The sequence below is a fragment of the Ostrinia furnacalis genome, unplaced genomic scaffold, assembly GCF_004193835.3.
Source record: "Ostrinia furnacalis isolate ACB-3 unplaced genomic scaffold, ASM419383v2 OfSCF3056, whole genome shotgun sequence".
NCBI lineage: Eukaryota > Metazoa > Arthropoda > Insecta > Lepidoptera > Crambidae > Ostrinia > Ostrinia furnacalis.
In genome coordinates this window covers 525,871-549,384 of record NW_021133295.1, presented here as the reverse complement: position 1 = coordinate 549,384, position 23,514 = coordinate 525,871, and the positions used below count along the sequence as shown (strand labels likewise).

General features: G+C 38.9%; 1 protein-coding gene across 1 annotated transcript in view; it reads left to right on the top strand.

The window, feature by feature from the left end:
* The first annotated feature begins 438 nt into the window (after window positions 1-438).
* Window positions 439-23,514, top strand: part of Ncc69 (sodium chloride cotransporter 69) — a 45,460-nt gene continuing 22,384 nt past the window's right edge. Inside the window, exons 1-9 of the mRNA XM_028310645.1 lie at window positions 439-1,152; window positions 11,952-12,061; window positions 12,277-12,391; window positions 15,262-15,421; window positions 16,028-16,123; window positions 16,569-16,738; window positions 20,230-20,422; window positions 21,890-22,029; window positions 22,613-22,810. Coding sequence (XP_028166446.1) covers window positions 754-1,152; window positions 11,952-12,061; window positions 12,277-12,391; window positions 15,262-15,421; window positions 16,028-16,123; window positions 16,569-16,738; window positions 20,230-20,422; window positions 21,890-22,029; window positions 22,613-22,810 — 1,581 coding nt within the window. The 5' untranslated portion in view covers window positions 439-753. The remainder of the gene's footprint in view (window positions 1,153-11,951; window positions 12,062-12,276; window positions 12,392-15,261; window positions 15,422-16,027; window positions 16,124-16,568; window positions 16,739-20,229; window positions 20,423-21,889; window positions 22,030-22,612; window positions 22,811-23,514) is intronic.

Here is a 23,514-nt window from a genome sequence, read left to right as displayed (position 1 = left end):
CGGGGCAGTCGAAAAGTGGTCGAAAGGCCTTTCGATTCAATCAAAAAGTGCAACTGCACTTGCAACCCTTACGCCAAAAATATGGGCCCTGTCGTATTGTCTGTTAATAATGAGGGTTTTCACGTATGAAAAATCCGCCAGATGGCGATACTTAAAAGTGAGGTCCAAATGCTGCATGATTGGTTATTTTTGACATGACATTGACAGATATGTCAAAATCCACCAATCACGCAGCAGTCAGACCCCACATCCACGTCCCGCCATCTAGCGGATCTTTCATACGCGAAAACTAGTCTATTAAATGTTTATTTTCAATTGAATAATCGGATCTTCTCGCTCTATGGAGCTTCACTAGTGCATCGCCACAAAGCAAGCATTTTTAATCGATTTTTCCAGTTCTTCATTCATTCGGTTCGGTCAGTCAGTCAGTTCATCAGTTGTCAAATTGAAAGTCATCAGAAATGGTCGCGTCCACAATTTGTTAAAATCGCGCGCGTGTTTTACGCGTGACTTTGAAATGTTCTAACTTAATTTCGTTAAATTTTGTGTTAACTAAATATGACGATAATAATTCAGTCCCTTCTTTTGAATTTTTGACGATTTAATTTCTATTCTCAATACCGCATGGTCGGTATTCGTGTCAACAAGTGAAGAATTTAATGCTAGCGTTTCGAATTTATATCGCTTAGTTGAACTGAAATGACTGTATTATTTGATTAAAATAGACTGTAACTGTCTTATACAAATCACACAATGACTTCCCCTCAGAAAGACATTGAGTTGAGTCCAGTGAAGACGGAAACGGGTGCTTCTAAGCCGGCCGAGCCCGCGGAAACACTTCATGTGCCCGTCAACGACGAAGAAGATGTTATTATCGGTAGATTTAGGAAGATTAGTTCTGCTAAGTCTATGGCAGCGACTAATGGTAACATCCAGTATCCTTCTGAGGTGATTCCGAAGAGTGAGGATGTGGAATCGGGGTTGCATTTCAAGAGTAGGGAGGCGGGTGAGAAAGACCGGCTGTTGGTCGACCCTGTGTCGAATGGCGGGGTGGTGGTGCAGCCTACTAAATCGCCGATGACGAAGAGCAGCTTCAGGGACATGGAGAAGCCCTCCCGGTTCAAGGATCAGCCGTCAACTACAAGGTTTCAGGTGAGGATACAAACAAATAATTATTTTAGGCTGTAGATGGTATTTGTATGTTATGAATAAAGAAATAAGAAAGCTTGGCTTCTTAATGATAATTTAATGAAAAATGTGTCATTAGGATTTAGGGGAAAATGTGGCCTAAAAAAACTGAATTATTACCTTACAACAGCCTTACAAAACTAAAAATTAATTTAACGAATAACATAAAATAAAAAAAACTTTGAAACTAAATGCACTTGATGTTTATGCAAATAAATAATTTGAATTTGAATTGAATTTGAATTTATTTCTTTATTTATTATATTTGGGAAACAAACAATTTTGATACACAGACAAATAATCACACAAAACAAAAATAGGACAGAAATCAGCAAATTTTCCACAGTTACAATGTTTATTCATTATCTCTCCCTCAAGGATCTCCACTGAGGCCATATTATGTAGAATTGTAGGAGACATCTAGCTAGCTACTAGTTACCAGAAAATGTATTATTTTCAGTTTCTCTGTGAAAATAATACAGTACTATTTTCAAACTAAGTTATTATACAGACTATAATAGGTACTTCATTCATTGGTTTTCCCTCTGTGAAAACATATAAATTAAAAATGTAGCTCCATTATTTTCAAGTTATACCCTAAACCCATTGTTATCATACAGCACATACCAACATCCGTTCACTGCAATGGAACAGGTACTCCGATGATCTCATTGCCTATAAAACAACTGAAAGTACACAAAGCTTTCTGCATAATGTCCACATGTTGATCTAGATAATGCTACAATAGGTGCTTCTGTTTGTTCAAACAACAATTAGCCTTGGATTGTTTAATGTTGGATTTCAAATGGCATGTGTTGGAAATAAGTTGGAACTAGGTACAATAGCGTTAAATAGTTCTTGACACCCAAAGTGGCCAAAAATTTGACAATAATACTACAACCTAAGACGTGCTGTAACTTTTTGACTAACTTTGGGTGTGATAAACTATTTGATGCTGACTGTACCTAGTAAAAATTTATTTGTCAGATATACTAGACTATTTCATGACTAATTTATTTGTTCCTTGTGCATATGATTAATTAAATATTGATTTTAAACAATACAATAATGAGGTAGCTAAGTGTGAGAATATTGGCCTTTTACTTACTATAGACTTGATCTAAGTCATTCTGTGAATGTGAGTCTAAAGGTATTTAAAAATGTTTTTGGACTAGTAGAAATATCAAAATCAAAATCAAAAATATTTATTCAGTTTAAACCACAAGTGGCACTTATGAACGTCAAAATGTAGTAAAAAAGAAAAGGTAAGGGGTCATTCCATCGTTTCGGGTGTTACGTTCGTACACACATATTCAACAATTTCTTGTATTTTGAAATAGTATTTTAATAATATTAGTGCCTTAATCTGTCCGTTTTTAGTTGTTTTATCTAAATAATAAAGTTTGTGCAGCTTAGAATGTAGGATAACGAAAATATGAGTCGAAAAGTGTGCGTTTCGGGCGTTACGAGATTTTGCCTCTATGTTCTGACTGTTGCTGCATTTACTCGAAATTTAGCGAATTTTCTTAAAGAATCATACCTCAAACTTACAGGACTTCTAAAGTATGAAATTTGCAAACCATGTAACATACAATCACTGTTACATAAAACGTTTTACTATTTTTTTGTAATTTTTTTCTTTGTTTCGGGTGTTACAGTGGTTCTGTTTCGGGTGTTACGAGTACGAAAATGCAACGCGTTTCATAGATAAAATCGGTGTTTTATTAGTCTCTAGGTACTACAAAATAAGGAGTACAACAAATTAACACAAATAGAGCGAATTCTGGTTTGAAATTACGAAGCAGCTTTTCTTAAAAAATATACAAAGTTCAAGTTAAATTTTTCCTCAGAATATAGCTTTTTCTATTGTTTTTGGCTTGAAATAGCATTACTTTAATTTATAATAACGATATTTAATGGAAATGTCAAACATCGAGACTTTTTAGCAATACCTTAATTTTAGTGTTAAGTCGACATTTCAAAAATGTCTTAAATAGAGAAATATGACTCCTTTTCCGACGCCAGCGCTAGTGGGAGGTCGAAGGACCCTCACAGTAATACTTTTTGACTTCTCCAAGCAATATACACACATTATAGACATATAAATAAAAATGTAATACCCGAAACGTTTCGGGTGTTACAGTTTTTAATCAAGAAAGAAACATACTAAATTTGTATCATGCTCAGATATTAGTTAGTATTTGAAATCATTACTACCATGACCTTACTTTTACCAAATATTGTTATCCTAATCCATGTGTAAGGTACAATAATAAAACAAATACCTGTTTTTTTGTTTCGGGTGTTACATCGCCGAAGTAACAAGGAAACACACTTACAACTTGATGATTATCAATTTTTTTGGGACTATGGCGCTATCTACCAATACTATGATAAATGCCCTCAAATCATATAGTGGCAAAACGTTTCACAGATTGATAGTTTTTTTTTAATCATATTACCAATAATTAGAGAGAAAATGTTCATTCAGACAGTTGACTTAAGAATAGACTTTGAAGACTAATAACTTAAAAATTACTTGTTTCTTGCAGATTTTTTTGTTGCACATTATAATTTGGAATGTTTACTTTCAAAATTCATCAGATTTAATGCGAAAAGAACATATTTAGTTTTTCACCCTCGGTAACATTTGTCATGGAATGACCCTAACCCTAATGGGGCACTTAATATTTAGAGAGAAGAAGTTTTCATTTTTGTGAAATTGATTTTATTATTTAAGTTAAACTCATTCTCTCAATGTTATTTGAAAAAGTTTTAAAGGTTAGTGTCAGTTAGTAGTGGTTCGTCCATCGTCCCCCTCGCGACACCATCTCGACCTCCAAGGACTGTCGGCATTCTTTCCCGCCTCGATAATGCAATGTCCATCGTAAGGGCAGGGGCTCCACTAAAAGCGGTGCCGACTCGAATTCCAGTATCAAATAGTTGAGATAAGTCAAAATACTGTAGAACTATCCCAGACAACCATTAAAGAAACGAATTTAGAAGTGAAGCTGAAGACCAAGTCCAAAGAGCCTGAAATACCTACTTTTCAGGCGAAAAATACCAACCACAAGTAGGTACCTATGTAATTATGTATACTTATGTGCTCTCAGAAAACTATCCTCAGAAAGCTTCGAGAAAAAAGACGCCATCAGAGAGTCCAATACCGACAGCCTTCTTCTTCTTCTATTGTGTGGATTATGTTTGTCTGATCTGACAATCGAAATCAGAAGCTTCGAGTCGATAGAGTTTCTTGCCGTTGGTCCACGCCACGTGTTGAGGCTAACTTTAAAACGATTGTAATACGAGTATTCCAAAAGTAAGTTGAAGACGTAGTAAGGGCAGGCCTCCCTCCCACTAGATGTATCGATGATCTGGTGTAGATCGCGGGAAGTACTTTGGTACGGGCAGCACAGGTCCTGTCGCTGTCGAAATCCTTGAGGGAGGACTTTGTCAGCAGTGGACGTCATTTGGCTGAAACGAACGAACGAAAGTTGAAGAGAAGTTTCAACATAAAACTCCCAAGAGAATCGCACGCTCGCAGCGAACACGAGTTCTAATCGAGCGGTCTAGGCCAGAGGCGCCTACTTGGATGGACGCACCAATAAATCATAATAGCGGCAAATTGGATAAGTGCATGGCCGGCGGTGACTTCCTATAGCCTCGGCTGACGTCTTAGGGACCGACCAGGGAACTACCCCTTGGACCTTTTTAATCTCTTGCTCTCGTCTGTCGGCACGTAGACTTGATTGTTCTTGGAACTTTTGGCGGGCACGATAAAGTGTAACGTCTGCGCAAAAGGTCAATGTCAGAGGCGATAGAGTTGATTTTACCGATATCATTTGGCTGAATATGTCCCACTTAGGATACCTGTGTCCATTTCAAAAAGGTCTCTAGCTGTTAGATTTATTTGTAAGAGACGATACGGTTTGATTTTTTCAAATGTCTTGCTTTCAGGATGCAAAGACAATCGAAGAAATCTCAGATTGTGGGAATAAGCCATTCTAATGAGGCTAATTTTTTTGATTGAGAAACTTGTTCTGTCCGCAGTGTTAAGCAGGCCTTTGATCCTTGTTTCTTTACTTAATAAGTTAATGTCAGCTTAAATATATCCCATTAGTTATCGACTTCATAGGTGAGGGGTTATCATTTATTAGGCACTTTGTCTGTAAATATTATTGGCTGCAATACACAATTACAAATCTGATGGGTTTTGAGATAATATACCATTCGGAACCCGTTATTCTCTCGTTTTTGGCAAACGCCTACACAATAAATTACAATTTACAGTAATGATCCAACAATCGTCGAGTTATTTGGATTTTAGAATCGTTTTCTGTTACGTTGAACATCGATGTTTTTATTCCATATAAATATTTCTGTGCTCTCTCTCTAGAGCTATGAAGGTATGAAGAGACGCAACCCTCTCTCATTCTTCGTAGTAAAATGATATGTAAGAAATTTTTGACGACATTACTCATGGACTTACCAAAATAGCCCACGGAAACATCTTGAGTAATCTTGAGTTGACCAGAACATGAATCCTCGGAAGTTTAGATGACAAATAGCGGGAACACGAAATGTTTCCTTTGTGTTCAAAATATCCGACTCATTTCATTCATCATTCGCTAAACGGAACATCTACATAGCATAGAAATCTACGACCTTATTCTACGAGTACATCGGAATATAAGTTTTTTGCCAAACAGCACCTATCTCAACGAGATAAGAGACCTCAGTGTTTAGCTTAATATGCTGTATGTTGACAGCACCTCGGATTGTATATTTCTACCAAAATAGCATTTACAACTACATGGTCATGATGGCCGCTAGGGCAGAAAAGTTCTCGAGTGGCGACCACCAGTGTGGGCAGGCCTTCCACTAGGTGGACCGACGACCTGATGTAGGTCGCGGGAGGTGCCTGGACGGACGGCGCTGGTCCGGTATTTGTGGAAAACCTTGGGGGAGGCCTTTGTCCAGCAGTGGACGTCTTTCGGCTGAAACGAACGAATGAACAAACTACTAAATATATACATACATAGATGCCAAAATGCTTCCCATGATGTGCCGTCGTCCATACTTCAAATATTTTATATCTTGAGGAATTTGTTGTTTATGTTGCTAAACACAAACTCGATTGTATGGTAAACTATGTCGTGACTTAAATGATGTTTATCTTCTGTAACTATGTAAACGGACTAGGAATGTTAATAAATAATTTCCGAGAATTTAAAATGTGTGCAAAAACATTGTTTTCGAAGAAATGTGACAGTCACATGAAACAAATACATGTTGGGAAATCATTTTCATGATTAATTATGTAAGGCAAAATTAAATACAGGTTCAGGTCTCTCCGTGGTCTCATACAAATACGCACATAAAGCATTTCTTGCCTTTTAGGCACAGACAAAGGCCAATCAAGGATACACTTAACACCATATCCATGTAGGTAGGGGTGACTTTGCAAAAGCAATAATCGTCTGATGTCGCCTGTACCTTAACTTTTGGTTATCTAAACACTTTAGTAGTCGACTTTACAAACTTCTAAGATCTCTCCAAGTTTCCTCTTTAGCCGTGATGGATTATCGCAATGACAGCGAGTTATTACTCGTATTTTTTTTATCCACAACGAGGAAGCTCTTGGCTTGTATCTAACCTGATGGTAAGTGATGATCAGGAAGCGAGCTTCACTCGGAATCCTCAACCACAGAGGAACTGGCTATCTCTAACTGCCGGAACACAACAATGCTGTTTACATTGTTGTTATGGCGACAGACTTAGGTAAGATGGTGGTAGCTAGCCAGGCGGACTTAGAACAAGCCCTACCACCAACCAAACCGAACAGAAAAATCTGCCCCCACTGGGAATCAAACCCGGGACCTCTGCGTCTGAAGCAGGTGGTCTTACCACTAGACCACAGAGGCGGTTATTACTCGTATATTGTTTGTCTCAAAGCGTTGCAGCTGCAAATGCATACTGTACCTACTGCCAAATATTCAGCACATGCACTTAGAGTTATTTAGCACACCATTTAAATTCTAAAGGGGCAGACCCCAAGTTTTTCGAACCATCAGATTTCTCAACCTTAACGTCGAAATAACAATACGAAAACGTGCGAGGCAGTGCGAGTGAATCAGCAGCCCTTCGAATTGTCACACGTCTTGTATAATTTTTAACAATAGTTAATTTTACGGGCATAGAAGCACACACGTACACAATGGCACGGTTTTTTAACGGATTAAGTAACAAAGTAGCTGGGACTGTATTAATGGAATATTCAGAGACTGGAAGCTGATATAAAAGTCGTAAATGGGAACTACTTTCCAAAGAATAATGCACAATAATAATTATGTGTTTACTATGCGTTTTTATTATAAAACCGCATTAATTTTGAGGAAATCATTTGAGCTTCCTCTAAATTCATTTATTAATCCTTCAAGCTCCGCGAATCTAGACACAATAGATAATCAATTGTTATGACATTAATTAATGCCGTCTGGGACTCAATCGGTGAATGAATACATCTTATGTAAGTGCCAATATCCTTTCAAACGCCCGCTTACATTTAGGTACAGAACATGCCATAGGTACCAGTTTGAAATGCTCGTAAAATGCCTACACCAGTTGGCTTTTAAACCAGTTGTCAGGAATTATCATTTCCTGTTCTTATTGCCAGTCTGGTTTCTTCAGTTGCACGCGATTAAAGAGTCAGTAGCCCCCAGTTAAGTAAGGGAATTTTCCTTCCTATCATTTCCGTTAATTCCTGTCATTCTGTATTACATACACTTTCACGAATATTGTAGTTAATAGCTACTAGCCTATGCACGTAACCGCGTAGTCCGCACTGTGCTGTTATTTTTAATTTGAAAAAATAACTTCAACTTCGATTACCGTGGCATATGGTAAATGTAATTGTATATTTTTAGTCTGATGTACCGACCCGACTTACGTTAAGAAGAGCAATAAATTATTTACTATTGAGCTTAAAGTACAGTTAGATTTCTTTAAAGCAAAATTGGCACCTTTCAAACGTGCTTTGAACATAAAGATACGTAACATAAGACGTCAATGTCTGTCGTACTTCCTCCGCCTATAGACATCGCTTCCTTGGACTTCCCTCGTCCTTTGTGGTGCAAACGCCCCTGCGATTAACCAAGACCACAATGCGATTTAAAAGGCACATCCTCATAAAGAAACGTAAAAATAACCACTCCAGAGTGAACCAGTTCGTATGATGTGAGTGTGACTATATTTAGCCCAAGTTAAACAGCGCCGATGCAATTTAAACCGTGATTTGTTGGGCTAACAGAACATTTTGCAATACTGGTCTTATGATTGGATAAGTTGTAGATTAGATGAGACTGAACTCCGGTTGAGATGAAGACCTACACCGGCGATAGTAATGGGATAGTGATTACTTATCTAGACGGCACTTATGTAACTCATTCATTAATCCCCATCTTAAAGTATATCATCAACATGTAGATTGTAATCTAAAAATACATAATTGACATCAAGGTATTAAAGTAACAACTTTGAAAACCAATATTTGTCAAATGCTTAAACTGAATGCACAATGAAATGAAAATTGTATCGTTGATTCCAGTCTCTTTAAAAAGCAGCTTCATCGTAACTTATCGGATTTCGGAATGTTAAACCATACCAGCGCAGTATATGAATCCAAATGGCCGTAAGAACCAGGTTGTTGAACATACTGACAGAAGAACAAATATTTTTAAAATGCCCTTTGTGTTTCTGAAGCGCACATTTCGAAAATCGCTTTCACCACAAACTTGCGCAAGCGCAGTAGCTGATTGTTTTAAATTCTAACCGCTCATCCCGTTACCCGCGATGGCTCATTGTGCCCGTAATAGAGATGATTGTATTTAAAACACCTACGTGATAATAGATACGAGCTGATTGCGGTCTAGACACGTGGACCAGAGGATTGAGATATAAGTTAAAACGGAGTAAACTAGAAGATGACATTATTTCCACGTAAACACTAACATCAATAGATTAAATTACAAATTAACGTCACCAGACGTAATAGCTCTAGTTACATTTGCTTTCAATGGACCATTAATGTTTGATTTACTTGATCACGTTTATTTCATTTGTGCATACCACTGTTAAGTTGCATGGTGGTATAGTCAGTAATGAAAAAGAAAATAGCCATTCCTAGACTTATATGTGGTTAAATGCTGGCTTTATCATATCACCAACATTCCATCACATTCCAATTTTTTTGAACCCTCGTATATGGGACATGTTTCACAATCGTGACTCGTGACTCATACTCCTATAGCGAAAACGCACGTGGCCAACATCTTAAAATTGTTACATAATCGTAAAACGTGGGTGGAGTAGTAAGGTAGAGCAAAACTTACTAAAAATATAGTGTTAAAAATATTGTTTGTAAATATGTTTGTTAGCGCCGTCAGTCGTTGAGGTACTCGTGAAAAATATGTCATCGATTGATATCGATTTTTGTACCAGTTATACAAACAAGTGCCCAGTCCCGAAGAATGCGCAGAGAACTTTCTTCGCCGAACTGAATTCCTGAGGGCGAAGCCGGTCTCAAGACAAGTTACGATTACGAAACAAAACTGATCTTTCAATATCAAAATTTCTTTATTTGTATAGACTATACAAATCGTCAAATAGTCTCATTTTTTTTTTTACCCTACCAGCGCTTCGAGACCAACATTTGGCAAGTGCTGAGAAAAAGCGCCGCAACAAACTCAGTCACCACTGTCTGCCGATTGATATAAATGCTAACTAGCCGATATATTTGGCCATCCGGAAGTTAGTCCCCAATACGTTAAAAAATAAAACATTGACACGAATAACATCACGATTCACGAATGATATTTCAATAGAATTGGTTTCCTCCAGCAGTTTGTTTAGTCAACTTAATATCATTTGGGGCTCTTTCTTGTTGAAAAGTAGCCATGTTATCACTTATTAATTTTCCACAGTAATAAAGTTCAATTGTTAGTACATACCTATATGGCAGTACAATAACATAATTTATTTTTGTACAAATGTGTATGTAGTCAGGATAAAATATTCCATTTCTACAATATTTGCTAATGCAATTCCAATTTCGCATGCATTTTAATTAATGTACTTTGCGTGGTAATAAACACTTCGTTATAGAAAATACTAGCTTTCCGCCCGCGGCTTCGCCCGCGTGGAATTATGTCTGTCACAGAAAAACTTTAACACGCGCTTTCCTGTTTCTAAAACCGGGATAAAGGCTATCCTATGTCCTTTCCCGGGACTCAAACTATCTCTATGCCAAATTTCATCAAAATCGGTTCAGTAGTTTAGGCGTAAAATAGAGACAGACAGACAGAGTTACTTTCGCATTTATAATATTAGTATAGATTATTTAATAACATTTAAGTAAGTATTGCAATGAAATATGCATATTGTTTGTTTGAACACGTGACTTCGCTATGCGCTATGTGAAACATTAACCCTTGGTTACTACTCATGGGTCAGTGAGACCCTGCCAACTTTAAAACCTACGTTTACTGGCAATAGCCCCTAACGACTGCGAGTCCCCCGCCCGTGTATTTTCAGTACGGCACTCGCTACTTCGTATGGTGGGTGTTTCCAGTGGCTCAGTGCATTTTTCGCGCCAAAATGGCAAAGACAGGGTCACGGTGACCCTTGAGTAGCAGGGACAGGCGATAAAAAAATATTTTGTGATATTTTTTTTACATTTTTTTTATGTGTAAAATACTATTTGTTTGAGGAATTGCTTTGCAATGATTGTGTAGCTTTTTGTCGTCGTCTTTTTCTTAATTTTGGTTTGGTTTGTCATAGGTATGGGTAGTGGAAATGCGCTCACGGATGAAGAATTTGTCAATGTTTTGTTGCTTGATGATGGTGATTTTAATGAGGTGGATACTTCCACGATACAAGGCCCCTCCACCTTTGTTTCTTTACACAGCATCAGTAAATCGACCAAACTTCCTACGAGGGCTTGATATGAAGTTATGCCTACCTTACGATCAGCAGCGAATTTGCAATGAAAAGATTCCCCGAGAATTGCGTCTGATAACTTCAGGGATATACAAACTGCCTATGCCTGAAAGATCTGTTCCAGTTGTCTCTAATGTGGTATCTAAAAGGAAACTTTGCGGCATTTGCCCCTATAAAAAAGATCGCAAACCCAACAGTGTTTTTTCTTCGTGTAAAATACCCATTTGCAACACATGCTCAATCAATGTTTGTCCAAACTGTTTAGTTAACAATTCAAGTTGTTATTTCATTGCATTATAAACCCTTTTTATTAAATAATGTGTTTTACTCCATAATCCGCAATAGTTTTGAAGATATACAGAGTTTTATAGCAGGGTCAAAATGACCCTTGAGTAGTGACCGTGTAAAAAATATTTTGAGTAGTAGCCAAGGGTTAAGAATGTCGGTGGCAGAAACAATGCAATACTTATGAAGCACATAAATCAAGAAATAAATAAAATCGTTATGTGATAATCATGCATAAAGTATTGTACTGTAAAGTTTATGAACTGGCTTTATTAATCGTTAAAGTTGCGTAATATGTGTATTGAAGGATATAGGAAACTATTAACTAATTAAATACGAGTTATTAAATAGCCATTAAAAGCGGTAAACCGATTCGAAAACACATTTAAGTGCGAACAATAATTTTACATCGTATTACATGTTCAATTATTGTATTAATGCTAATGCAAATATTGTTTATAATCAATTTATTTTGTATTCAGATGGAGGATAAAACCACAGAAGACGACGCGACCGAAGACTCCGACGCATCAGGCATGGATAGCGACGATCCATTGACCGCCACAGACACCAAATATGGCAAGAGTTTCAGGTGAGAATGAAAATATTTTTGCACCACGTTGGGCGCCAAAACCTTGAGATTAACAATGGCGCCCAACATGGTGTAAAATGTAGGTGGTGTTTTTAATACAGAAGTAGAGTGTTGGGACAAATAGTTTGCTAACATGTTTTAGCAGATAATTTGAATACCTTATTATCTTCTTACTTATTTTGTGCACAATTTTTAATTAAGTTTTATTATTGCAGACATTTCACCAGGGAAGCCTTGCCAAGGCTGGACAACTACAGAAACGTTTTGTCGCTCCATGCTGCCCCGCGGCCCACTTTGGATGAACTACATAATGCTTCTTTATCTAGGAAGGTGAGTTACGAAACTAATTTAATTTGTTTTAACCTGTGTAGTGTACAAAGAGCTTTCAGCTCGATAAATATTTTGCTGCCCAAAAGAACACTAACAACTCTCTGTGACTCAGTGATGGATGAGATATTGAAAGGATCATGATCGCGAGTTAAAAATGAAACTGACTAGATTTATGAAATTGCATATTTTCATGCGTATGCTTCTAGACTTTTATTTATAGGATCGTCAGTACACCAGGTTTTTATTGGAAAATCGTATTACAACTAGGTATATAAAATGTCACAATGTATACCTTGATTTGCCACTCATACACTAGCAAAATTATGTAAGTAAAAGTAAGACATTTGTATGTAACGCAAAATAAAGTTTGTGAATCATAACTAGGTGGGGAATGGGAAACAAAAAAGAATATTAATGTGCTAACAAAATAATTATGTTCTGAATTCTTTGATAATATTATGTACATACTACGGTATATTTTAAACATTGTGGTACTCTATCTAATGGTGATAGGGGTGATTTTGCAACAGCGATGTAGAGTCTAATATGCTATCGATTGTACACTTGACGGCCGTGAAAATCCAACAACTAGCCTGTTGAAAACTAAAAAGGTCAAGCATAATTTCAAAAAGATTAATAATTTAAATCTTACCAAAACATTGTATTGTTATTCGTTGTGACAAAAACAATAATACATTCAGTAAGGATAATTTCATTCATAATGTGTCTCTATTTGTTTGTCACTTTTTCACGCCTGAACGATTGCAGCGATTTAGATGAATTTTGATATAGAGAGATCTTTGTAAGCAGACGAATTTAAATTTTAAATAATCCTCCATTGACGTGTGTTTATCAACTTGAAACTTAGTATTCACGAGTTTGCCACCTGCACATTTACAAATCTAAGCCCACAAATGGTTCATATTTTATTATTGGACTAGATGGGCGATTATTTTTACCCGACTGCGCCAGAAGGAGGGTTATTAACTAAATCATTGATTTTCGTCTATGGCCGGACGTGGTCAATAAATCACCTTAAAGTAGTCACGAACATCAATTTGGATTTGTTACTCCAATTAAATATAGCGATTAAAATAAATGTTATGTTTATGGTCATGGTCTGTCGGACTGTAAAAAGTTATGACAGTGTGAAACTTCGCTCTAAGTCCGTATATGGCTATAATAGGCAACTGCGTAAAACCCGAAGTATGGGTCCTTCACGGCGCATTAGACGTGGACGTCATACGCAGGTGAGCCCAGTAATTGCCCCTAATTGTGGGCCCTCATTAATTAATTGACCGGTTGATACATCACGTTGTAAGACGCCGCCTTTGTTTGGCCACGTGGGCCGGCTCAAGTTGACACACTGATAGGGTAGGACGAAAGGTGTTATGGAGGGAAAGCAGTTTTAGTGGTTCTCTTGGAGTATTCGAACAACATTGAAGCTCGGAAAAATATACCTACATTACTCGTAATTACAATTAAATACACTAATAAAGGAAAAATACAACTGCGTATTAATTTTAAAGTAATTGTTTAAATTAAATGAAATTTAAATTAAATTAATTTGTTAACAAACATTCTTGTATTTAATAAAATTTCATTTAATGTCAAAGCGTGAATTTTTAATTGATTCTCTCTTTCAATTTCGGCCCCCCATAATCAAAACTGTTGCCATTAGGCGTGAAACGTAATTAACGAAATAGAGTAACTTTCGCACTTATTATGTTAATCCATGTTAATGATCATTCAGTCCACTATGTACTCGTAGTACCTAGTAATTCTATTGGCACGTCAAGGTATTCAACGTTCAATTGCAACATCCCACTGGAAGATTAAAAAATATGCTGATGGGTCTTAATTATCAATTAACCCATACCTAGGGCGTGACCTTACGTCACAGTCCGCGATGCACCGTGATCTCTTGGCCCCTGCACCGTGAATCCGTGACCTTCTGGCCCCTTGATAATGCACCCACTGGTCTAGTATTATCACTGAGTCATATGTTTGTCAATGCCCGACTTGTGAGATAATGATTTAATATGCTTTTTATTCAATTAGATCCATCCATCAATAATGATATGTTGTCAGTTGATGTTTGTAGGGGGTATGCCTGATGAAATTCTAGAAGATTGACCTACTTTTGTACAGTTATGCAAGAACAATCGGGTTCGGAAAGGGTAATTTTGGTGCTTAACATCGAAATCTTTTTAACAAATTCATTTTTCCTCAATGATCGATCATCAATCTGTGTTTGGAGTTTTTCTGCAAAGTCACTAGCAGCTCAGTTGGCAGCTTTTTTATGGTCTGGTACATGATCCGACACAAAAAGTATTTGAACATCACAACCACTGGTCAAACAGGTTTTTTACATGCTGTATGATATTTTTTGGAGTAACCAATAATCACATGCGACCATTGGGCCTTACTAACCTGTAGCTAGCATGGGGAATGTAATAGGGATGTTTCCTGGGTAAAAAAGCAAGAGTTTTAATTAGTCCGTCAGTTAGCTTATTAAAAACTACTCGACACGTATTTTTCACTACTTAAAACTAATGAAAATGTAAAGAGATAAAGCGTGCCAAAGTTCTAAAGAAAAGGCTCGTGACGTCAGTGAGTGCGTAAAAGTGCAGCACTTTGTGACGTCGCGCGGAACTTCAACGCACTATAACTTTGTAATTATTTGTTTGATTGACAATTAAAAATATATGTGTCCAATATGTTTTTATATTAAAATTGACGGACTAAAAAATTTTTTTAGGAAACTAGCCAATTCCCCATTTGCCTTCCGTACATTTGAGGGCCGTGCTCCTTCAATAGAGACTAAATGACCTGATGATTATGACCAATGATCATCACCGCTCTTCCAGCCAGGCCAGACCCTGGAGAAGGACATGGACATCCGGGACCCTCCGTCCACCAACCTCAAGTTCGGCTGGATCAAGGGCGTGCTGATGCGGTGTCTTCTCAACATATGGGGGGTGATGCTGTTTCTAAGGCTGTCCTGGGTGGTTGGGCAGGCTGGCGTGGGTAAGTGGTAATATAGTAACCACTATTTTGAAATTTATAGCCTTGTGTTATGGTCTAAAAATAATGAGAGATTTGTACTTGCATGTCCAATAAATTAAAGCTATCCTGACGTCGCTCTATAAGAATGTGGATAGTTTCATGTCAAACACAGCGCCAGCGCTATAGCGCAACATCAGGCCAACGCTTTAGCGCGCGCTAGTTACGAATTCTATTTGGCGAATCCTTGATGGTTGTAACTACGCCCCTGGCAAACCTCCGCTGTGAACCATGACAGCGAAATGACTTCAATATAAATCTCTGCGTTTATTTCGCCCCATTGCATTAGCAAATAGTGCGGATGTAAACGCGAATGAATGTAAAATGTGTATTGAAATCGTTTCGCTATCACGGCTTTGATGCTGAGGTGTGCCAGGGGCGTTAAGAGTTTACCAATTTACCATACTCTGTACAATGTTATCATCCAATTTTGTTGTTGTTGTTGTCTATAATTGCCATCTTATGTCGTTTCAATAGGTACTATGTATAATGTACAGTATGATATTGACTTATGGAAGTTCAAGTCAAGTGGTCGTAAACCTATTAACGTGTTTGTCGGTGGTTCGGCAGCGCAGTCCATCCTGCTGATCCTGACCACGTCGGTGGTGACCACCATCACGGCGCTCTCCATGTCGGCTATTAGCACCAACGGGGTTATTAAAGGAGGTAATTAAAAATGGTCTTTATTACATTTCATTAGAACTCTTGTTAGTTTGGTTCTTCCACTGTGTAAAGCTATTCGCACGAAAATATTATAGGCAGCTTTTTACTGTAGTTTTTAAAAATCTACAACCAAAGCTATGAACGAATGATAAATCTTGGTGGGTGCAACCGAAGAATAAGATGACAGAAGAAATGCACAATGTGACGGAAATACCAGGTCCATGATGTTGTCACAATTAAAAGCAATTGAGTATTTTATTTAATTTTCTTGCGAGTCCAATGACAACTTAACTCGCCCTTGCGAAAAACATCCTATTCACTGCTTCATTCATTCATTCTTTATTGGCGGTAAAAATAGTCATAAATACTTTTCGCGGCGGTAACGGCGGGACTGGTCCCATTTGTTTCAAGCGCAGTGCGCTCGAATAAAACTGCGGTCAAATTCCAGGTGGAACCTACTACATGATATCGCGCTCTCTTGGGCCTGAGTTTGGAGGATCCATAGGGCTGATATTCTCCATGGCGAACGCGGTCGCGTGCGCGATGTACGTGGTCGGCTTCGGCGAGTCGCTCATCACGCTCATACCGGAGTCGGCTTATATGGTCAGCAAGAGCTGGGTGAGTTAGCATTATCAGCCATATTTCTATGTAATTAAAGTCCATTTCAGGATGTGAAATGCAGAGAAGAGCCGTAGAACAACGCCTTTTCCATTCAGCAACTGCCAGCTATCTTCTTCGCGCTCACTCGGGACACCTCGGCTACTCCAAAACGCTGATTAGGTGAGAGGGGAAGAGAGGAGAGAGGGATGGAAACATTCGAAACTTTGAGACAACGTTTTAGCCTGCTGAGTTCGGCGGGTCCATAGGGCTGATATTCTCCATGTACGTGGTCGGCTTCGGCGAGTCGCTCATCCCGCTCATACCGGAGTCGGCTTATATGGTCAGCAAGAGCTGGGTGAGTCATTATCATCATTATTTGTAGGGAGTTAAGGTCCACTTCAGGATGTAAAATGCAGAGAAGAGTCGTAGAGCACGACTTCACGGCTTTTCCATTGAGCAACTGCCAGCTCATAAAGGTAGCAGGAAGGCGCCTGCCAGCTATCTTCGTACTACATGATATCGCGCTCACTCGGGACACCTCGGCTACTCCAAAACGCTGTTTACGTGAGAGGGGAAGAGGGGAGAGAGAGATGGCAACATTCGAAACTTCGAACCACGTTTTACCCTGCTGAGTTTGGCGGCTCCATAGGGCTCATATTCTCCATGGCGAACGCGGTCGCGTGCGCAATGTACGTGGTCGGCTTCGGCGAGTCGCTCATCACGCTCATACCGGAGTCGGCGTATATGGTCAGCAAGAGTTGGGTGAGTCATTATCAGCCATATTTCTATGTCATTAAAGTCCATTTCTGGATGTAAAATGCGGAGTAGAGCCGTAGAACAACGCCTTTTCCATTCAGCAACTGCCAGCTATCTTCTTACTACATCATATCGCGCTCACTCGGGACACCTCGGCTACTCCAAAACGCTGTTTACATGAGAAGGGAAGAGGGGAGAGAGAGATAGCAACATTTGAAACTTCAAACCACGTTTTACCCTGCTGAGTTCGGCGGGTTTATAGGGCTGATATATTCTCCTACGTAGTCGGCTTCGGCGAGTCGCTCATCCCGCTCATACCGGAGTCGGCTTATATGGTCAGCAAGAGCTGGGTGAGTCATTATCAGCCATATTTCTATGCAATTAAAGTCCACTTCAGGATGTGAAATGCAGAGAAGAGCCGTAGAACACGACTTCACGCCTCTCCCATCTACCTCGAACCTTAATTTCGAACTCCTCCTATGTTCTTCTGATTAATTTCGTTGCGGGTCCAATGCCAGTTTAACTTTCCCCCGGGACAAACTTGACCTTCATTGGTTGAGTTTTTATGGCGGTCAAGCTGTAGATCCTGGCTACACAGGAGTTGCAGTGGTGGGAACGAGAGGTGGGAATAGTCCCGTTTCTCCCATATAGCAACTGGCAGCTTTCCTCGTCAGATTATAAGTATAAAAATATTAATATTTCGTCGACACTTTACGGATAAATAGCTTGAGTTCGCATCGCAGATAAAGGCAGCGTCAAATAGTTCGTGACACGTAAAATAAAATAAAATAAAACACGTCTTTGTTACACTTGGAATAAAGTTGTGTTATCATTGCCATTTTGAGCCATCAACAGTTGAGGATTTGATTCCAGCTAGAGGCTTTATGCATTTCTTCACAGTTAAATCTTTTTATGAAAAAATATTTTATACGTTGCAATACAAGTTGTTAGTGTAAAAGATTTATTTTTAAATTTTATTGGACATTTTACACTACGCTTCTAGTCCAAACTAAGCAAAGCTTGTACTATGGGTACTAGACAACGTAAATGTAAATTAAATCCTCAATGCACTACTGCTACTTAAAATAGCATTTGGTATTTAATTATCAACTTCTGTTTCCTCTAGGAATCCACATTTCTATCTATAATGAGGAAAATAAATCGATTAGTGCCCATTAATAGAACCGACTTCGAATCGAAAGGAACAAAACAGACCAAAAATAATCGTACAAATGCGTGTGTTTATTGAATTTCGCAACCGCGTAGAGTGGACGCGTGCCGTAGATAAAGAGATAAGGCGAACGGAAATAGACCCTTGCGGTATTCCTATAAATATGTACTGCACATGCCCTTGTAGTGGATACGTCGAAGGTTATGAGTTTATGATTCGAAGTGCAAAGTTATTTCATTCATGACAATAAAATAATATTTTAAAGACATAATTAAGAAGTCGCAAAAAGTTTAAGTCTTTGTAAACCCTTGAAAAGAGGCTGACAATAGTGACAGAGTTTCTTGCGCTACTTCTTCTCAGGACTGACCCATTTATTGTCACGAAGCAGTGGTAGGGTTAAGACTGGGACGTGAGAAGTGCTTTTTAAAAGCCTACTTGCAAAAATTAAATGAGTTTATGAGTTTTATTACAACAACACAACAAGAACAGGTTAAATAGGTTAAAAAAGGAAGGGATTCGATTTTTCGACTGAGCGCGTTTGGCTTGCACTTGGCCGGTTTCTTTCATGTCTCTTATCACGCGGGTGTAGAGCAACTAATAATATCAATACTCAATACTCAATACTCAATACTTTTATTGCATAACCACATTAGCATTCACATTTATAGGTCTTACAATTTAGGCAGTTATACAATGTGGACCCAGTTAGGGCACAGCAACTTTAGGAAGGAGACAGAACGACGATCTTACTAGTCAAAAGAAATTAATGTACAAATTGAGTTTGGTGGAAATGTCATTATTAAACGTTTCGATAATTATAAAATAAAGTTAGAACTAATGAATTATTAAAAATGGAAAAATATTGTTAAAATATCACGTATAATGATTATGTACCTACTTGTTTTAGTAAGTTATATTTATGTTTTATCACAACTTCCTTTACCACTAACCGTACCGCATTGCCATAAAGTTGTTGTTACTTTCCCTTTCATAAAATATCTATAGTTCATAAACATTGACTATGTTTTGAAACGTCCATTTAAACATTGAAATTCTAAAATTAAGAAGACAGTAGTTAAATGTTAGCAATTTTGATTTATTTTTGTATAGTCAGCTTCAAATAGTTCGTGGTTCTTCAATTGGTTACAAAACGTGTTGTGAACTTATTGGCTACTTTGAGTGTCACGAACTATTTGACGCTGACTGTACACAATGAGGAAGGTATAGGATAGGTTCGGACCTGGTATGAATAAAGGGAATGCGTTTCTCATACACGTTTCATACCGCTTTTCAAAGGCGTTGGCCTCCTGTCCCATAACAAAAATAAAAATATTTAGCCTAGACGCAGACCACCGACTTTTAGTTGGCTGATACTTGGGCCCGATTCTAATTTGTATGAAGAATCGGCCGATATCAAATCGGTGTTATGTGCGCACTTTCATACATGCCCATACTGATTAACAACCCGACACAACTATCGGCCAGCTAAAATTCGGTGGTCTGCGCCTAGGTATAAAGTACCATACAAACAAATATAAAAAAAGAAAGATTTTGAATAGTTATTTGCCCATCTTTTCTCCAGGACCAAGCGATATACGGCTGCATCACCATCGTCTTACTGACTGGCATCGTGATCGTCGGCATGGAGTGGGAGGCCAAGGCGCAGATCGTGTTGCTGGTCATCCTTTTGGCGGCCATTGCTGACTTCTGCATAGGATCCGCCATCGGGCCAAAGAGCGAAGTGGAAGTGGCTCAGGGTTTCGTCGGATATAATAGTGAGTGCTCATGTTATCATCATCATTTCAGCCACAAGACGTCCACTGCTGAACATAGGCCTCCCCTAATGAGTTCCAGATTGGCCGCGACTTAGATCGACTTATGTTATCACACATCATTTTTTGGCTAGGTTGCCAAAGTATCGATTAGTGAATCGATAGTTAAATCAAAACTCAACGGTCGTAAATCGATCGAATTGCGCCGGTAATATTGTACGTATGGAGTGGGAGACCGAGGCGCAGATCGTGTTGCTGGTCATCCTTTTGGCGGCCATTGCTGACTTCTGCATCGGATCAGCCATCGGGCCCAAGAGCGAAGTGGAAGTGGCGCAGGGCTTCGTCGGATATAATAGTAAGGGCTTATTATGTATTATTAAGGTTGCTGAAGTATCCGAAGGATCGTCTTTAATCCAGTAATAGGACTTATCCCACTACTGCAACTTCTGTATAACCAGGATCTACAGCAAGGCCTCCAATGAAACCCTACCAGTGAAGGTTGAGTAGTCCCGAGGGATAGCGAATTGTTTTGGAACCCGCAACGAATTTAATCAGAAGAATGTAGGAGTTTGAAATATTGTATCGACTTCCCTCCATTGCAAAGCGACTTTTTACTCACTAGACACCCCAAGCATTTAATAAAGGATAATGCAAAATGTATTATAAAAAAAGCGATTACATGCAAAGGATGTTTTCTGGTTAAAAAAGCAAGAGTTTGAATTAGTCCGTCGGTTCACTTATAAAAAATACTCGACAAGTATTTTTCGCTTTTTCAAACTAATGAAAATTCACGCAGCATTCAATACTTCACGCAGAACTTCTTCTTACAAACAAAAATATACGTGTTCAATATTTTTTGATAATGGAGACGGACTAAAAGTTATGAACTGTGTATTTTTTTTGAGAGCGGAGTTCTGGGCCCGTGCCCAGAGTGCCCAAAGGGAAAGAGGGGCCTGGTCAGCGTTGCCAGTTTTTTTTTTCGCCAAGCCGGACTTTGGTACTTTTTGAGTGAAAAAGCGGGATTCTTCCGTCAGAAGCGGGACATAGTAAAAAACGTATATACCTAATAAAAGGTTTTCAAATATTTATCTTTTTATTTGACTTAAAATTACGTTTACGTGACAATAGATAGCAAAAGTAGCCATAGAAAATGTATTTTAACAAAAAAAAAAATATTTTAAATCAGATTTACTCTATCGTTAAATTCGTCCTTAGAATAAAAAAAGAAAAAAAAATCGAAATGAAAAGTTTTATTCTTTAGAATAATATGGCGTTTTAAATAATAGTCTGGTGAAGTGAGTGTCTCTCTCCGAAAAGCGGGACCGAGCCTGTCCCGCGCGGGACATTTAAATTTAATTTAAAAATCGGGACGTCCCGCCAAAATCGGGACGTCTGGCAACGCTGGGCCTGGTTGAGGTATCTGCATACTATTTATTTTCTTACATCATCTTCATCATACTCCTTCCTCAGTGTCGGTGCTGCGCAGCAACATGGGCCCGGACTACCGCTACTTCGAGGGCGTGGAGCACAACTTCTTCTCCGTGTTCTCCATATTCTTCCCCGCCGCTACCGGCATCTTAGCTGGGGCTAACATATCTGGCGATTTGAAGGTGAGTCAACAATCTTACTTTAGTGTTAGATTTTAGAATAAGAATTACTTTAGTGCGGTAGTTATTTAGTTGGTGGGTAAGAAACAATCAAATGAGTAGAGATTAAAAATGTAATTGGTAATTTTTATATAGTGCCATCTTAAAAGCGCCATTTTAATCTGCGATCTCCAACCCGCCTGCCAAGCGTGGGGTTATGGCAAAACTCTCCACTATAGTAAAGGTGGCTCATAGTCCAGCAGTGGACTGTATAGGGCTGTTGATGATGATGATGATAATGTCATAGCGCCATCTACTTTCAATCTTAGTAAAACTTGTACCAGAAAATAGATTGCGATGCGTTTGTAAGAATGTGCCTACGCATAAAGCAACGGCAATGTCGTTGTTGGACAACGTTGTGTACGCAAGCAGGTTTCTTTCATTTAGATGTATTAAACTGCTTTTTTTTCTCTCAATAATTTCATTAGAATTACGGAGAATGTCCATATTATTTATTTGCAGTCAATGAACTAAATTAGGTCTACCGTCGATCTCCAATATTTAACCTTATAAATACAGTATTTGCTATTCTCTATTCCGTTCACAGGACCCCCAAAAGTCTATCCCCAAAGGCACGCTCCTCGCGATTCTTCTCACGACGTTATCGTACGTACTCATCGCCGTCGTGGCCGGCTGGACGGTGCTGCGCGACGCGTCGGGCGACGTGGCCGACGTCGCGGGTTGGGCCATGGCGGACTGCGCTGCTAATAGAACCTGCCAGTATGGATTGCAGAACAGCAACGATGTGAGTTACTGAGCGTCACGAGAGAGAGGGAGAGAAGGAGAAAGCGGAAGAGTGAAAGAGGGAGCGAGAGGGAAAGTGAGGGTGAAAGGGAGAGAACGAGTGAGAGAGATCGAGCAAGTGAGAGAGAGCGTGTGACTGAGAGAGAGAGAGCGATTGAGAGAAAAAAAAAAGCGAGTGAGTGAGAGAGAGAGAGATAGTGAGAGAGAGAGAGAGACAGATAGCGAGAAAGAGCACAAGAGAGAGAGAGATAGTGAGAGAGAGAGAGAGACAGATAGCGAGAAAGAGCACAACACGTACACTGCCACCTGATTGATAGAGGGGTGGGGGGGGGGGGATAGAGATGGGGAGAGGGCGAAGGGGAGAGAAGGAGGGGGAGTTATAAAGAAGAGATGGAGAGAGAGGTGGTACAGGGGTAAGAGGTAAAGTGAGAAGGACAGAAAGAGAGAGAGAGGGAGGCAAAGGAGCGTATTGAGTTTGAGTTTGAGCAGTTGGCTTGCAGAACAGCAACATCGTAAGCTATTTAACGAGCTCACAGCCATGAAAGACCAATTAATTATAGATTTTATATCATTTCAATTTACCAAAAGCTAAAAGAGAGTTTGGCCTACACTTCCTATGCTGCGCGCTCGTCAGACGGATTGGGAAGGCCTGATGTTAACGTATTTCTTCCCAAGTCTTAAGAATGTGGTAGGCATCTTAACAAT